The sequence below is a fragment of the Solenopsis invicta genome, chromosome 5 (genome assembly GCF_016802725.1).
Source record: "Solenopsis invicta isolate M01_SB chromosome 5, UNIL_Sinv_3.0, whole genome shotgun sequence".
Lineage (NCBI taxonomy): Eukaryota > Metazoa > Arthropoda > Insecta > Hymenoptera > Formicidae > Solenopsis > Solenopsis invicta.
This window is the reverse complement of record NC_052668.1, coordinates 27,281,472-27,298,698: the sequence shown is the minus strand read 5'-3', so window position 1 is coordinate 27,298,698 and position 17,227 is coordinate 27,281,472. Positions and strand designations below refer to the sequence as shown.

The window sequence follows — 17,227 nt, the reverse complement described above, 5'->3', positions numbered from 1 at the left end:
ACGCACGACATCACGATATTGTGCGGGTGTTCGTACGATATCTAAAATATTCTAGAATATTCATACGATATCTTGTGCTGTTATAGAAGCATATTTGGGATAACTTTTTCATAATTTTGAAACTGCATATAAAGTAGGATTGGCAATATATGTTTACCTATTTCGCTCAAGAATTGGCGCAAATTATTATCCAAGGTAACCACTTCCTTGTTAATAATTTCTCGACCTTTCGGCGCGGTGCTATTAGCCACAGCTTCACTGAATGCCTTTAATTTCGTGAGATGTTCCGTTCCCTGTATCTGGCCATCTTTCAGCATCGCCAAGCTCGTTAATCTGCGAGATATTTCAGATCGTTCGCCCGTGATGTCATTGCATTCTGTCAGCTTCTCTCGTTCTCCATTCAACCAATCGGAGAAGCATTTGCACTGAAGATTGAAACGATGATGCTTCTCGCAGCAGTCTTCCAAATTTTCAAGCAAATCTCGTGACTTGGCAACAATATTCTGGAAGAGCTGCTTGATGGATTGAAGATAGACATTTAGAGAAGTGTCCTTGGTTTGATCGACCAGTTGTTGCGCTTTGTCGCAAACCGATTCGACTAAAGCCTGATGCGACATAATTTCTTGGTGCATAATTTTATGATTCTGCAATTGCGCCCGTTTCTCCTCTAGCGATGACTTCAGTTCCGTGTGCTGATGCATCGCGCGCTCGACGTCTCGCAGCCAAGCCGTTAATTGCTCTTGGGACAACGAGAATTCGGCGAACTGCATCAGACACTGGTCAAACTTCTGCATTGAGCTTTGCAAATTCTCGGAAAATCCATCCCACAAGCCACGCAGATTTCTCAATTGTTGTCTAATTATCTCTCTACCATCTGGTGAAGTATGCACGTACAGTTTCTCGCCGAGATCGATAACAGACTCGAAGCGAGCGTTTTCGCGAGTCCGAACGTCACCGAGATCTCTGATGTGCTTCTGTCTGCTTTGCAACACCGCCAGATCGCCAACAATCTCGCTATGTTTCTTCAACTCGTCTTGGACCTCGTTGATCCAATCCAAGAATTGATTGTACTTTTCGTTGAATAAGTGATGCTCCTTTACGTATTGCTCATACCTCGCTACAGCTTCCTTCGCCAGATTTTTGATCGCTTGATATTTGGTGGCTTGACGAGATATTTTGGTAACCAAGTCCGTTTCCGCTTCTACTTCTTGACTTTTCTCAACCGCTGAATTAAACTCCGCGCCCTTTGTCACGATAGTTTCTTCCAGGGACTTCAATTTTTGCAAATGTGCGCGTTTTGTTTCCTCCGTACTCTTCAAGCTTTGATCTTTCACCTGCATTTCGATCTGTTTGAGCCAGGATTCTAGGCGCTCGACTAGTCTTTCAAACTCAGACCACTGATTAAATAGATGATTCAACTTGTCTCTGCTGGAGACGCATCGTTGAAGGAAATCCTCCCAAATTTTTTTCTGCTGCTCGAAACTTTTCAGCAACGTGGGATGACCAGCTATCGAGGTTTGCTCCAAAATAATGTTTAATTGCTGATTGCAATCAGCTATAATCCTGTTACCCTCGGGCTTCTGTTGCAACACGTTCTCGATCAAAGCAATCTTAGATTTAGCTGCGTCTCGATCCACTGAAAGATCTTCGTTAATAGACGCCGCTTCATTTACCACTGTGTTGATCCAATCTCGCGTTTTCTCAAACGTCTGGAGATAAGCCTCATGATTAGCAACGTACTTTTCCATTATTCCGATTCTGTCATCCACATCTTCCGACAACTTTTCGTGCGCTTCAATTACGCTGTTTAGCATCTCGCTGGCCTCGTCGTCCGGTGCCGCTCCGAGCCTATCCTGAAGTTGTTCCAGAATGTTTCGGTGAACTCCGACATCTTGCGCGATAGTTTTGTACAAGTGCAGAGCGAGTTTCTTCTCTTGAAGTGATGGCAGTAGATCTTGTTTATCACCCAATTTCTTCCGCGCTTCTATTAACCACTGCTTCACTTGGGAATATTTGTCCTCGAACGAGGATCGGTGCATCATGTCACTCTCGATTTTCTTGTAGATTACATTTGCGCGATCAGCCAAGGCTTCCACGCGACTGCGCAAATTTCTCAGCTCACTTCTGATGTGCTCTCTGTGATCTGGTGTTATCCTAGCGAAAAGTGTTTCGCCCGCTTCCGCGGTTAGATTTAAAATTGCTTGTCCAGTTTCGCGTTCTTCCCTGAACGCTTTCAATTCTTTCAATCGAGATTGATAGAAGCTCATTGGTTTTGGGCCGCTGATTTCATCGAAAGTTTTCAACTTCTGTTCCGCATTTAGTAACCACGATTCCAGCTCCTTTACATTGGCGGCATACTGGCCTCTGATTTGTTTGAGTTCTTTGAGTCTATCTAAATGTTGAGCCAAAGACTTGAGCACCGAATGATAACGTGTATTCAAATGTCCGACATATTGAGTCACACGGGACTCTGGACTAACTTTAGCAATCTCTTCTCCGAGCGCGATCAGATCTTTCATCTCGCTTTCATAATTTTCGACCTTTTTCTGAAGCTGCGTTATCTCAGTAATCTTTGCGTCGATCTCGTCCGGATTTAGGAGCATCGTGGCTTCCACTCTAATTTTATTTTCATTCTCCTTAAGCCAGGAGGTTACGTTTTCCGATGTCAGCTCATACCGTTGCCACAAAGCGATATTTTCTTTCAACTTGGACTTTATCTTGCGATAGCTTGTCTTCAGGGATTCTAAGTCAGCGGTGACCTTATCGCGTTCGTCTCTGAGAGCAGAGATAGTCTCGCTACTCTCGACGGTGCCTAGAAGTGTCAACGAATTATCCGTGTCCACTCTTCGCGCTTCACAATCGGCAATGCCGTCTTCCACGTCGACTAATGAGGCCATCTTCACCTCGAGATTGTAACGATCGCTGCTTTGTTCGGGTTCGCACCAGGCTACTTTTTCCTTGTGAGTTGCCACCATACGTTGCAGAGCGCCAAACTTCTCGTGATAGAGTTTTGTCAAGAAAGCCACCAACGTAGCATTAACCTTGTCGGCATGACTGGCCACACCATCTCTACGGAGTTGCAACGCTTGCAACTCTTTCGGTAAATTGGACTTCGATATAGTTGGATATTCCGATGCCATGTTCGTCAATTTCTCGTCAATTTCCGAAAGTGCATAATCACACTTCTCCAATTCGGTTTTCAATTCTTGACACTTATTGATCCTGTGCAGAATCTTGGTATTTTCCCCAGTTAGATCATCGCATTTAATTATCTCTTCGCGGATCTTTGATATTACATCGCTGCATTTCTTCAGCTCTTGTCTGATACCTTTCTCCCTCTCGTTGAAAGTTGATGTGAATGATGCAAGCTTGTCAGCGGCCTCTTTAACAACCTTAAATTGGTCGTCCAATAAATCATTGAGAGATTTTAAAGTCGGTATTTCCATGTCATTCAACTTGACGAGTTGTTCGGTCTTCGTGGCGATACCTTGACGGAGTTGTTGGTGCACTGGCAATTCCTCGCGATACCTGATCAATAGCGCTTGTCCGCTCTCAGCATCGAGTAAACGCTCGCAAGCCGCGGTGAGTGCCTCATTCGTATCGCCGAGCCACTTTGTGAGTTCATATTTCGCTTCTTCGATCTGCTTCCAAATGATAACCTGCGTTTCATATGTTTGAGTCCGATCAATCACCTTGATATTAATCTCGTGGTATTTTTTTCGTATATTAGATAGGTCCGATTCGATCAGATTGGTCTTAAAGTTCGGCATTAACGAAGTCTCTTTCGCTAGTTGTTGCGCCTTGCCGTCCATTTTGTCTAGAAATTGTTTACCCTTTTTCAAGATCTCCGAAGCTCTCTTATGTTTTTCCAGAGCCACGTTTGCCTGGGTAATGTCAGTTGATACATCTTTGACTGATTGACAAAGATTCTTTGCTTCGTCAATAAATTTGTTCAATTTCTCCTTGGCTTCCTGATACTGTTTCCAATCGGCATCCATCTCAGCATATTTCCTTCTCTGCTCACGCAGGAGTTCATTTACCTTTTCCCAGTTACTATCCACCGAAGAAATTACTACCTGAATGTTAGTAATTGCTCGTTGATCCTCCTTCATCAAGTTATCACCTTCGCGATGAAGGATTTCCTTTTCCGGTTCTCGTCTCTGATGATCTTCAATCAGATCGTCAATCTTCTCGATTGCCGGCGCGAGTTTTTCGCAAGTGTCAACAGTGTACGTGATGTTTTGTAGGCTCGTCTGAGTGTTGACGATTTCCTCTGTTATTTTTTGCTGCAATTTTCTGAAGTTATCCCATTTAGCATCAAGATTTTCTAGCTTGTCACGCTTAGCAGATAATTCTGTCTTCAACACCGCGGCCTTGGACTCAAGATCATTCAACAACGAAGTTGCAGTAACTGGTTTGTCTTGCTTATCACGAACATGTATCCCCAGAGTACTGTCCATTAACGGAACGTGTTCCTTCCAAGAGTTGATCTTCTCATATACAATTTGAAGTTCTGAAGAAAGTCGATCGAGATCAACGATAGTTGGTTTCCTGGCTTCAGATTCGTATTTATAATGATTCAATTGTGCATTGGCGTCATTGTGCCAACTTAAAAGTTCGATCCATTTCTCCAAACCTTTCTTCTTCTCTCTCAAATCATCTTCGAGCGCCTTGTATTTCTTCGCTAGGGTCGTATAAGTTTCATCCAATGCGGCGGCTTCCAACTTTGAACCTCGCAACGACAATTGTTTTATTTCGTTATAGATTGCCGTGAATGCCGGTTGTTTTTCCGAATGCTCTTGAAGATAAGCATGCATCGTTTGCAAATTGGTATCGACGTTGTCCACATTCACGTCTCCGATCTCATTGACGTTAGACCTCAGTCGCGTCATCCAGTTTTCGAAATCGGTGATCTTCATTTGGAATTCCTGCCGGGCCAGTAGCGAGTCAGAAACGCGATTGATGTGATGTCGAACTGTGTCCGCAAGTTTGCTTACTCTGGCTTTCATTTCAGCAACCCGACCCTTCAATGCGGAGGCGCCGTCCAGCGATAAACCGTGGCTGATATGATCAGAAACTTGAGTCAACGATATCAATTGGGCTTGATGATCAGATATACTCTTATTGAATTCCTTCAATTGCGCCAATTCCTTCTCCAACTTTGCGGCTTCGGGTGTTTGAACATTAGGCTCTTTCAGAGCCTTCTTTTCACTACTCTGTAACCACTCATTAAATTCTTTCGCTTCCGATTCGAAGGTGTTCCATGATGAAACTAATTTATCCAGCTTGGTCGCCGTTTGTACCGCCACGTCATGAACTGCGTTCCATCGCGTGTATACAGCGTCGACTTCATCAGGTGCCACGGTTCTTCCGGTTATTTGCTGACTAATTGTTGACAAATTCTGAACCTTTGGAAGATACTGCTGACATTGAACTTCAAACGCCTTGGCCGATTCTAACATTTGCGTGGCTTGAGCCAAAGTAGTGGGCTTACTGCCCATGGTAGCTGCTTTAGACTCCGCTTGCTCGATCCAAGGTTTTATCTTCTGAATGCCTTCTTCATACTCTCTCCATGTTGCAAGATTTTGCGTAGCTAATTCACGCTGCGTTACTATGCTCTTGTTCAATGATTCAACGGTCTTGTGAAGATTCTCGATGTCGGCGCGAAGTTGTTTTGCTGGTGTATGATCACTGTCTTCTAAACATATAAAAAGAATACTTTTATATTAAAATAAATTTTAATGTAAACGTTAAATTGTATTTAATTAAATTTCATTTAAATTTATTGAGCTTTAATTGTTTATTTTATATTTTTACTAATAATCGATTATTTTATTGAATAAATGTAAAATAATATGCAAGAATAATATAAAAGAATATTTTTGTACGTGGAAACAAAATCTGTCTCTAATTATTTATATGATAGAAATAGTAGAAATGTTACATTTAGAAATTACAGTTATATAAAAATTAATAAAGTTAAATTACAAAGGAATAAAATTATGTATATTTTTACTAAAAAAAAAAAATGCACATTTACCTTTTATGAGTTTCCGGGACTCGTCTTCTATCACATTTAAAATCAACATCTTTTCCTTTATCTCTTTCTGCAGATTTTCCGTTTTACGAACTCTTTCCTCAGGTGAGACTGAAGCATCTTCGATGTCTGCGACCGATTGGGGCGCGGTTTGCTGAACCCAGGATCGGAGTTCCACGAACTTTGATTGAAATTTATTCCATCGAGTGCTATGTTCCTGAAGATAAATCACTTTCTCGCGCACGATCTTCAGTGTATGTTCCATCTTTTGTTCGGTTTCCGTCACTTCCATTTTCAAAATCTCTCTCTTACTTGGCGGTTCGAGCGTTTGAGAAAGATTAGTATACGTTTCGCGTAATTTCTTTATCATTTCCTCGGCTGACTTTCTCAGATTTGCGTTGAATTCCTGTTTCTTTTGCAGATCAGAAGATACTTGAGCGGCATCATAATAAGATGTCAATTCGATTTGACGCAGTTCTTTCTCAGCTTGCTCGATCAATCTCAAAATCTCATCCTTTTGCTCTTGATAGATGTTCCAGAGTTTCTGCGAATCTTTCAAAGACTTCAACGTCTCCATACTTTGACCGTACGTGTCGTTCCAGTTGGCTTCCAACTGTTGAACCTCGGAAGAGACGAAGGGTGGAGTGTGTTGATCCTTCAGAAGATCTTTGCCGCGTTGCAGCATGCTGACAATGGTCGCTCGTTGTTGCTCTAATTGATTAAGACGCGATTCCTGATGAGCCACCGCGTTTTGCAATTTTTCAGGAACCTCAGGCGCGGCTTCAGTTTTCGACTGTTCGCGAACCTTACGCAACAAAGTGCACACTTCGCGTACTTCTTTGCGATAGGTGTAACTCTTCGAATAAATGTCTGTCTTCGTCATTGTAATCTCAATTGTTGGTATCAAGTTTTTGTATCGAGTTATCAGTTGCTCCAAATTCTGCTGTGCCGTCAGCGCATCACGATCCGAACGATTCAATGTCAGGTTGTCGAGAGTTTGAACCAACCATTTCATTTCTTCACGCTTGCTGTCAGCTTCGCGACAGATTTTCTGCGAATAATCAGAGATATTTTGTGATATTTATTATATTTGACTTGAGCAATGCGTCAGACTTTGATGAAAGAGATGAAAGAAAGATGATAAAAGAAAGTTCTTAGAGTCAAACTTTTAAATTAAAATTATTGAAACCAGACAGATAACAATTCTATATAATTAAAATAAAGTGCTGAGTCAAACTGAAATGTGGTGCTTCTATTAAACTATATTCAACTTGTGCTATTGCATAAAAACATTTTGAACTATAATTGCATACGTTTAAATTCCGATTGTATCATCTTCTCAGTGCCTAATATACAAATTAATATTATTTTAAAGCTAGTAAATTATTTTTCGCAAATGTTTATAAGTAAAAATTTGAAGTAAATATGTTACTTGTGACGTTGCCACTTTCTTACTTGATTTAACAATAACGGACATCACGACTAACATATTTATATCACACTTTTAATTATGAATAATTGCGACAACTTTTGGCATTATAGTATTATTAATTTAATTTGTGTATGTTACACTGAAGATGATCTGATCAGGATAGAAACGTGTGCAATTCTAATTCAGAGTATTTTTATGTAACAACATTTAAGTTGAATATAATTTAATATAAACAGCACAATCTAGCTTAACTCGTTTTGGCAAAATTTTGAAATCATTATTAATTCATAAATAAATTAGATAAATATTAAATCGATATTTATTAGAAATTTTATTTCCATAACAATCGCCATTGAACTTTTGAGAGCACAGCAATCTTAAAAAAAATAAGCAAAGGTAGACTACGCGTATATTTACCGTCAAAGTCTGGAGCTATCCGGAAAGAAGAGGCAGAAAAGAGGCGAAGCAAAGTATTTAAATATTTCAATGATGTGATAGAGAAATTGTGTGTGAAGCTGGCCGATATTTACCTGAAATATAGTCTTCTCCTTTTCGAATTCTTCTAGAGTATTGACCTCGTGTAAAATGGTTCTCAACGTACTGTCAACGTGATCCATCCAATGCACCATTTCATCGAACCTAGAATCAATTGCACATTGTCTAAAGAAAGAAATTGGTATCCCGAACGATAATACTAAATTTAATTCTTTGAAGCACGGTGTCACATATATATATATGGAACACTTTTTAAAAATTGAAAGAGGAATTCTTTTTCTCATTCCAAACTTTTTGCATGCATAATAAAACTTTTAATTGTTGAATCCAAATCGGAAGTTAAAATTTTTTAATAATTAATTTAATATGGCGTTTCAAAGTCTGCAAATTTTGATTTCATGTAAAATGTACCATAGAAAAAATTTGGACAAAATCTTAAAAAGTCATATTTTAATGATTTTTTTTTATGTTTCTTTTCTTTTTATATTCATGCGACAACACTGCATGCATTTACAAGTTAAATTTTTCGTTCATAATTGACGACCGCAAAAGTCCTTGTGAATGCTCACTTTTGTCTATAAGCCGCCCATTGTTGTGGTACTTCGCGCAACTGTTCCCTCAAGTTCTCCACTTTCTGCGCGGTTTCTTCCCACAAACGTTCGGCATTTTGCGCAGCATTAGCCAGACTGGTGTCTTTCGGTTTATGCTTACTGTAGGCATCGCTGATTTTTTTCAGAGTCTGTAGACAACGCTCGACCTCGAGGACGGTGCCGCGATTCACAAAGAATTCTCTATTGCGCTGCTGAATACCGTCCACGTCGTCGTTGTTGATAAGCGCTTGTTGCTCAGAACTGATCTCCATTTCGATTTCTTTGAGATACTGAAGGAAACTGGCCTCGTCTAGACGGAACTCGAGTCTCATCAGGTGAAGCGGCGCAAAGGTAAGTACTTCCCTCCAGCGATTTTGAAGAGCTTCCACCATGCTTGCAATGGGTAGCTGCTGATCAGCTGGCAACGCATTCCGGAGATCTTGACCGGCCTTCACGAGATCCTGTATCCATTTTTCATTGACTTTGCCGAAGAAGTTCTTGTGATATTCGACGGATTGACGATTGTCGATGTGCTTTTCGTTGATCATCGTCTCGGCGACCGAGAGCCATTCGGAGATTTGCCGCTCGCACTCTTTAAACTTCGTCCAACGTCGCACAGACTCTTGCAAACGTTGTTCCCAAACTTGCGCCGCTTGAGAGACTTTGACAAATCGATCGTTGAGCTCTCTCAAGGTAGCACCACCTTCGGCAGTCTCCACGTTAGCGTGACTATCCACGGCCTTGACGATGTTGGCGAACACTTTGTTCTTAGACTCCAGCATGGATTTATAGTAGAGCGTTCTTGAGAAGAAAGCCTTATGACGATCTAGTTGAGCCAGAGCAGCGTCCCTACCACCCGCGAGATTGATGTTGGCCAAAAAGCTCTCGGCCTCGTCCAGCCACGCGGATATCTCTTTCTGCCCTGTTTCTAGGGATTCTTGTTGCACTAGCAATTGATGATACAAGTGCAATTGCATCGGTATCAAGGCTCGCACTTTGACAAGCGCTTCCTTTTCTTTCTTCAGTGTGTTCATCATTTTGTCGACCTCGTCACGAGACAAATCTTGGATAAGGGTCTGGAACTTCTTACTGATATTCTTGAAGAGGTTTTCAATGTCCTCGACTTCGTTGTGAAGAGTCTGCAATTTCTCTCCATAAGCCTTGATTCGCTCCGTAGAACTCAATCCAGTGGTTGATAAGGCGACTTCGGCATTTCTCAGCCAATTCTGTAAAGTCTCCACTCCCGTCTTGTAGTCCTTTCGCGTTCGAACGAGATCGCCCGCGTGCATGTATTGTTTGGCCTCTTGGAAGAGCCGTTCCCACCTCGCTGTCAAATTTGTGTAGCGCTCCTTCAGACGAAATGCAATCGGTTCGTCGGATGTGGCGATCAAGAAGCTTACGGTGTCGGACAACTGTTGATATTTGTCCTTCCACACGCTGATATCTTGAAAGAACTCCATTTTTTCTTCCTCTGGAAGATTCAGAGCAGGCTCGGCGCGAACTAGCCACGCCTCAAATTCATCAGAGACGATGGTCCAACGACGCCAGTATGCGACAACTTCCTCGAGCATGCTCTGGACGCAGCGCAGATCCATCGACAGATTCTTCCATTTCTCGGCTGTCTCGCGCATAAAGCGATCAATATTGAGGCTCTCCTCTCGATCTGAAAAGTACGAATTTACACGTTAACGTTATTACAATGAAGAAAAAGTTATTACATAATGTTCCTATTATTCATCAGGATTGGAAAAGTTACTTTGTAAAAGTAATTATTTATAGTTTTTCCTTCTCAAAAACAAATTAGTTACCGACTTTAACATGTTATAGTTAAAGTTAATTAAAAAGTAACGACTTGTGTAAATATTTTTGATTCGATTCTTGTTCATCTGTCTTTGTCTTATTGTTAGCCTGATGTATCGATTTCACATATTTTGAGATGAAAAATATGCTTTCAGTTCAAAGATATATCATGACTTTGTGCTTTATAAGCCACCTCAGTGTGGCGAGGAAGGTAACCAAAAATAACAATGGTGAACAAAGATCAAGTTATGGTTACTGAAAAAAGAATTCTAATTGCGCTTCGTTACAAGTAACGAATTATTTCTCAATCTCGTTATTTACTTAGGGAAGTATTATATTGATATTCTATTATTTTAATATGTAAAATTCATTACGCTTGAATTAATTAATCATTATGTAATTATTTTATAAAATCTCCTCAGACTAATCCGGCTCATATTGGCCCAGACGATTTTACCCATTTTTGATAATTCTACTTCAAATTCAGATATGTATAGAAAGAGTAAAAAATTCTTCAGGTCACAATTGTACAATTATTTTTCTTAATGTTACGATTATGCAAGAATTTTTAAAAATTTTTAGAGCCCAAAAACTCTTTGAAAAACAAAACCGTTTACCAGTAGACTCATGTAATCCGACTTATGTCCATTTCTATTAATGTAGATTAATTTTAATCTCAGTTTTTTATCTTCTTCTATAATTCTAAGAATCAAGAAAAGATGAGGAGCAAGTTAAACCGTGATTTAAAATTAATTTATTATACATTGGTAAAATTGGGCATAAGCAGTGAAAAATACGGTAGTCTGCGAAGGATTAATAATCAGATTTAAATGTATATATACTTCTTGTACCATTAGAATTTATTATTGGCAATTACTATCAAATGAATATTAATAATAATCGATTGAGGTATTTTTACCAATATCACCGTCACGCTTGTACTCCTCCGCGACTTGTTGCATGTCCAAGTAAGCCTTTTGAAATTCCTGAAATATCCTATTTCTGGAGACAAAGTTACGATATTGCTCCAACATCTGATGCACTTTCTCTTCCGTGCCGTATTTGATGTTCCAGCCTTTCAGTTTGGTCTCGACGAGGTAGAGAAAAGCGATCAGGCAACACTTATGCTCTAAAAACTTTAATTTCACCCTTCTCTTAGCGGCGCGATCGGGCAAGCCGTCGATGCGCGCGGACATGTTATCTAATTGTTCAGGCCGGACTTGTCGCGCCAACGACGAGTTCTTAGCGTGCTGGAATTTCTCTGTCATTGTCGGTAAATCGAGGAAGAATTTTTTATGGTCTTCCAGCTTGTTTGAGATAATATTCGCCGTGCTTTCTGACATTTCTTGCGGTATATTATTGTCCGAGCATAAGAGAGCTTCGGCTCTCGCTAACCATTTGCCGACTTCTCCTAATTCTCCCGGTAACATCGAATCTAACAACCAAAGCCAATGCTGCATCTAAAGAGAAGAATAACGTCTCTTAAAACATTTTCTTTTTTTAAAGAAAATTCTTACATTCTTAAAAATAACATTTCTTAAAAAGAAATTCCTATAACGCAAGTTTTTGTTCGTTCAGTTAAAGAAACTGGGAAAACCTACGAAGAGCTCCATTTGCTGCCACAACGTTTTTATGTGTCTCCAAGAATCTCGTGTGATACTTATCATACTGGGCGTATCGACCAAACTTTGCATCTTTTTGTATATAACTGATTTCTCATCAGTTTCTGCTCTGAACAGCATATATTCCTGAAAAAAAAAAAGAAAACATTTATAAAGAATACTAAATTTTTATCTTCATTTCCTCTGTTCTTATTTTTATCTATATTTTCTTCTCTTTTTTAAGACCTTAGCATTAATTCTAATGATCTTCCTGCGGAGCGATGTAAATGTTTTACACTAAAAGATAAAACTTTACGGTATCTATTGTGATTTTATCATAAAAGTACCGGGTAACTTTGCGGATAGGCGTTAGCTCTATCAAGCTGTTCGAGATGCCTGACTCTGTCGTTCAGCCATTTAAGAAGATCGTCGTATTCCTCTTGTATAGTCGCGAAGGAATCGGGAGCCGTGTTTCCCGGTTCTGGATATTTGTGCAAAAATTGGGCGACGTATGTCATAATCGACTTTTCGTCGGGTTGCGGCACGTCCACGTCCTCGGGGTCCAATAGTCGGGCAATGCCTAGTTCGATTTCGGCGACCTGGAAGGCCGTTTCCAACCGAGCTCTGTTCGACGCTTCTCTCATAGCTGCTATGTTCACTAAGTTAGCCCTTATGGCATCGATGATGGCTAAGAAGGCATTTCCGTCTCTCCAACTTTCTCCGAAGTCTCGAACTTTGATACCAACGTCCCTGAGAAATTCACCCCGTAATATTAAAGGAAGCTGTATGTGCAGGTTGTATAGAGTGCACAATAAAAGATACAATATTAGAGTATCGGTAGTTCCCTCATTAAAGGGTATCGGTACTTCCCTAACATTCTATATTTTTTATTGCATTTTCTTGTAGTTGATTTCGAGAGCTTTCCAAAACACTATAAATAAGTTTATTTTCGTTAAGGACTTTCCAAGTTATGACGCTTGAAAGTTACAGTACACCGTAAATTTCAAGCCTTACAACTCGGAAAGTACTCAACGAAAATAAACTTTCTTGTAGTGTTTTGGAAAGGTCTTGACACCAGCTATTAGATTCTGGAATCAAAAATAGGGTGTTTCATTCAAAAAAGTTAATGTGATTTTGATCTGACCTTGGCGACGCCATCCAAGGTCAAACTGATAAGATCAGTGAATAAATCTTTTGAAGCACTACAACTTTTGTCTGAAACATTTTCTTGTGAAATGCAAGGGAACGAAAATGTTTAGGGGTTTCCACACTTTTTGCACACCCTGTATATTACGCAAATAAGCAATTCGACAGAGTACTGACTTGGGCAGAGCGTTGGTGACCCATTGAAGCAAGGTTTTCCGTGCACTTTGTTTCCATTTTTCGCTGCTGATACGTTTCCTCTCGCTCGCCGCCGAGCCAAGGCTTTCGAGGCTGCTTTGACTGCCCCAGGCTTGTCCAAGATACTCGAGGGCTCTCGTATTCTCCTCGATCTAAAAAAAATTCCGAGAACTGGTACGATGTTACCTTTTCCTGCCCGGCCTAAAGATAATCTAGCGTGCGTACAAATAGAATGCGCAATATCATGCAAGTGCACTCTGTTTTGCTCTCTTAAAACGATCAAGATCATTCATTGTATTCGTGATCTTGCTTTTTTTCGTACTACTCACCCGCTTGCGATCCTTCGATCGTAGCTTGTTTATTGGAATACAATTGGTTAGCAGAGTGATATAAATTACTTTACTTGAAACGAGGATTAATTTATTCGAGCAGGCACGATCGTTTGATTTGCAAAGAAGAAAATGTTCAATCTTTACCAGTCGCGTAATCAACATAATTCTAAACTTACTTCGTTAACAAAATTATACAATTTTTAATACGTGTCAAAAATTATATTTGACTGCAACTATAACTTTATTCTTTAATAAATTCTTTAATAAATATTCTTTAATAAATTAATACAGTTGGAGCAAGAAAATTAGAAAATTAATCTTCGTTGTATCAGTGTTGTGTTTGAATTACACAAAATTATCTAGATAAAGATAAGTTACAAATGCAATTTGAATAAAGGAAAGATTTAATTGTAAATTTAGCTAGATAAAAGATAAAATTATATACCGTTTTATCTAGATACACAATATTACGATACATTTGCTCTTGAGCAAAACAATTTAAGATATAAAGACAATATACATATATTTATTTGTATTTTCATTTGTATAAAAATATGTATTTTTTAAAAACAAGAGTTTCTCAAATAATTCGTTCTGATGAAAGATACTTCTCTTTTGAATTGGATCAATACGCAAATCAAAGTTGAAAAATGTAGAAGTAATATAATTCACATTATAATAACTGACAAAATTTCTTGTAAAAGTTTTTCAACCACTTTTAATTTTGCGGCAACTTCTACATTGCTGTATACTATTTTCTGATCTGTACAATCTGTTATTATCACTTGAAACAATTCTCTTGTTAAGATAAATGTTAACTTGTAGTGGTAACCTGAAGTTAAAGACAATTGTTATTCATACTCGTTATTCACGTTAACTTAGACATGTTGAAGAAGATAAAACGTTTTAATCTAAGATAAAGTTGGTAGTATCTAGTTTAAGATAAAGCCGTTTCTTCATCTAGATAATTATTTAGATGATTTTATGTAGATAACGATCTAAAACACTGATTTTGCAGTATATAAAAATGTGGTGCTGCTGCATATTTGTCAAAGTACTTCGATATACGTGATACGAGCGCTATATTTAAGCAGCTACCGCATACTAAGTATACTGGTGCTCTTTTACATAATCGTCATGACTAAAGTATCCGAACGTAGCGATAAATACCTGGAAGTACAGAATGATAGTCCATATTAGGCCCAATACTACCGGCGGTCGTCCGTCAACCAAATCGGACGAATTTATATTCACTAATTTGATCTGTGAAAGTGTTAAATTAAATTAGAAATGTGGGCATCAATTTCCACAATTTGTCGATAGGATAGCATAAATACTCACTTTCTTGCTCTGTAAATATTGCAACGCGGTATTGGCATTACTCAAGAAATGCGGTCTTTTTAGATTACGGCCTCTCTCCACGGGCTGAAAGATCACGCGCGTTTAGTCGACTGGTTTTAACATTTATTTCACAAACGACAGCGCAAATATTTCATTACCAGTTTTTCCCCTGAAAGGACTTCGAGTAACGCAAGAAGGCGCGTGCCATCTTTCAAATCCTCAATTAAGTCTTCAATACGAAGCGGTGGAACTCTCTATTGAAAAAAAATTTTTTTTTTGAAAATTGTGTAATCAGGATGAGTCATACGAATAAAAGGAATATAATATGAATATTAAATATTGGTTGCAAATAAGTAATGGCAAAATTTGCCGCTTGTACAAATTTTAATACTGTGTATATAAAAATACTTATATCAATAAGAAGAGTTTGGTTTTTGATTACAATTGCGCGACAAAATAATTACAATATATTACATTAAGAAAAAAAATCAGCAACTAGAAATTTGAGGACAAATAGCATCTACGTATTACAAAGTTGTAATAATAACAATAAATAAGTTATATGAACTAGAAAAATACAATATAACCATTTTTTTAAATAATTACAGAAAAATAGTAATATAAATGTAGGCAACAAAAAAATTGAACCTGCTTCAAATTCCTTCGCGCCGTTTTTCTTTCCTAGCACTTAGAATGCTATACCATCACTGCTGCCATAATTATTTCGATTGTATAGGAATACTTAATCGTCCTTACTATCTTATATATCTACACAAAATAGTCTTAATAAAAAAAAACAAATATTATTGATGCCAATGTGTGGCGTAGTAAATAATTAATTATTATGATTTATTTTAAAAAATAGTTGTTTTAATTAGAAATATATAATTGTCACAACTTATATATATATATATATATATATATATATATATATATATATATATATAATCTATATAACTGTAGTCTATGTAACATAGTTGAGTGGCTATTTCACTATCAATTAATACTGCACATAAATTGTTGCAACTATATTTTTTAGTATTTAGTATCTATCACTTCGTAAAACTGATAACAGGTGTTTAAATTGTTGAGTTGTTAAATTTATATTTGCAAAAATTATTTCGTTTTCTTTCAGTGTAGAAGCTTTATTTTTATAATTATTGCTATAATATTGGTAACAATTACCTCATACGTATAATTATTCTAACTATGAACAAACTCTTGCTATCAATCTAGATAATAGATAATTTTAAATATTAATATAATTACAAACTAATATAATAAAATACAAACATCAAGATAATACACGATAAAAGTAATATATGGCAAATATAAAAAAATAAGAATAAAAATTAACATTTTTATATAATAAATGCAATTACAATTATAAGGAATTATAATTGTTATAATTTTTTTAACCATTTACTGTTTACGTAGTAAAAATGATTGTGACTATAATTTGCATGATTAAAACAACTACAGTATGTTATATATATATAATTAATATCAAAGATAACTATGAATTATAATTGAAGTATTTCTTACAAAAATCAAACAAGTCCAGAAATTGTACATTTTTCTCTTTCAATTGATTTTTAAAATATTAATCAAAATGTATGATTTTACACTTGTTGTATCCGTTATCCAGAGAAAAATTATTATATTAAAAAAAAAGAGAAATGTATAAAATATGTTTTTTTTTAAACAACTCGGAAAATTTTGTAAATAAAAAATGAAAAAGTTATTGCTTTAGATTTTTACCTTTTTGAAGAAAATTAGCTTAATTAAACAAATCACAGTAGTATGAAGTAATGCAAATAAAGAGCATTACGACATTGAATGTTCACGTATATAGTAGTATATTATTATTAAAAAATTACATATAAACGTTTTGATCTATTTTCAGTAAAGCACAATACCTTAAAGCATACATATAATACTCTGGGCACAACACGAATAACTAATTGTCACAAATGATGAATTTATGACTCATTGTTGCATACAATACAACTGTTTTGTTAAGCTTTTCAAAGTGTTGGTGTGACTCGTACAAGTTCTTTAAGTTAAAAATTCAAGTCGAGTGTTTATAAGACGTGTCGTGATGAGTAAGTGTAAACGGTTAGTCTGAAATAATTTACATAACACTTCACTAGGATGTCGTAAATTGCACATAGATTGATTTACTATATACATACGGAAGTGCAATAAATGATGTATACGGTAAAGCAATTTATGATCTTTTGACTGGCGAGTCAAAT

General features: G+C 37.4%; 2 protein-coding genes across 6 annotated transcripts in view; one reads left to right on the top strand and one right to left on the bottom strand.

Annotated features, from left to right (window-relative positions):
- The window catches only part of LOC113004787, a 204,049-nt gene that overhangs the window by 113,205 nt on the left and 73,617 nt on the right, over positions 1-17,227 (top strand). The window lies entirely within an intron of this gene.
- The window catches only part of LOC105208141 (nesprin-1), a 135,614-nt gene that overhangs the window by 95,055 nt on the left and 23,332 nt on the right, over positions 1-17,227 (bottom strand). The window contains 11 exon segments of the mRNA XM_039449107.1: positions 158-5,698; positions 6,041-7,088; positions 8,000-8,108; positions 8,534-10,217; positions 11,274-11,814; positions 11,956-12,102; positions 12,303-12,705; positions 13,279-13,448; positions 14,799-14,891; positions 14,970-15,053; positions 15,128-15,223. Coding sequence (XP_039305041.1) covers positions 158-5,698; positions 6,041-7,088; positions 8,000-8,108; positions 8,534-10,217; positions 11,274-11,814; positions 11,956-12,102; positions 12,303-12,705; positions 13,279-13,448; positions 14,799-14,891; positions 14,970-15,053; positions 15,128-15,223 — 9,916 coding nt within the window.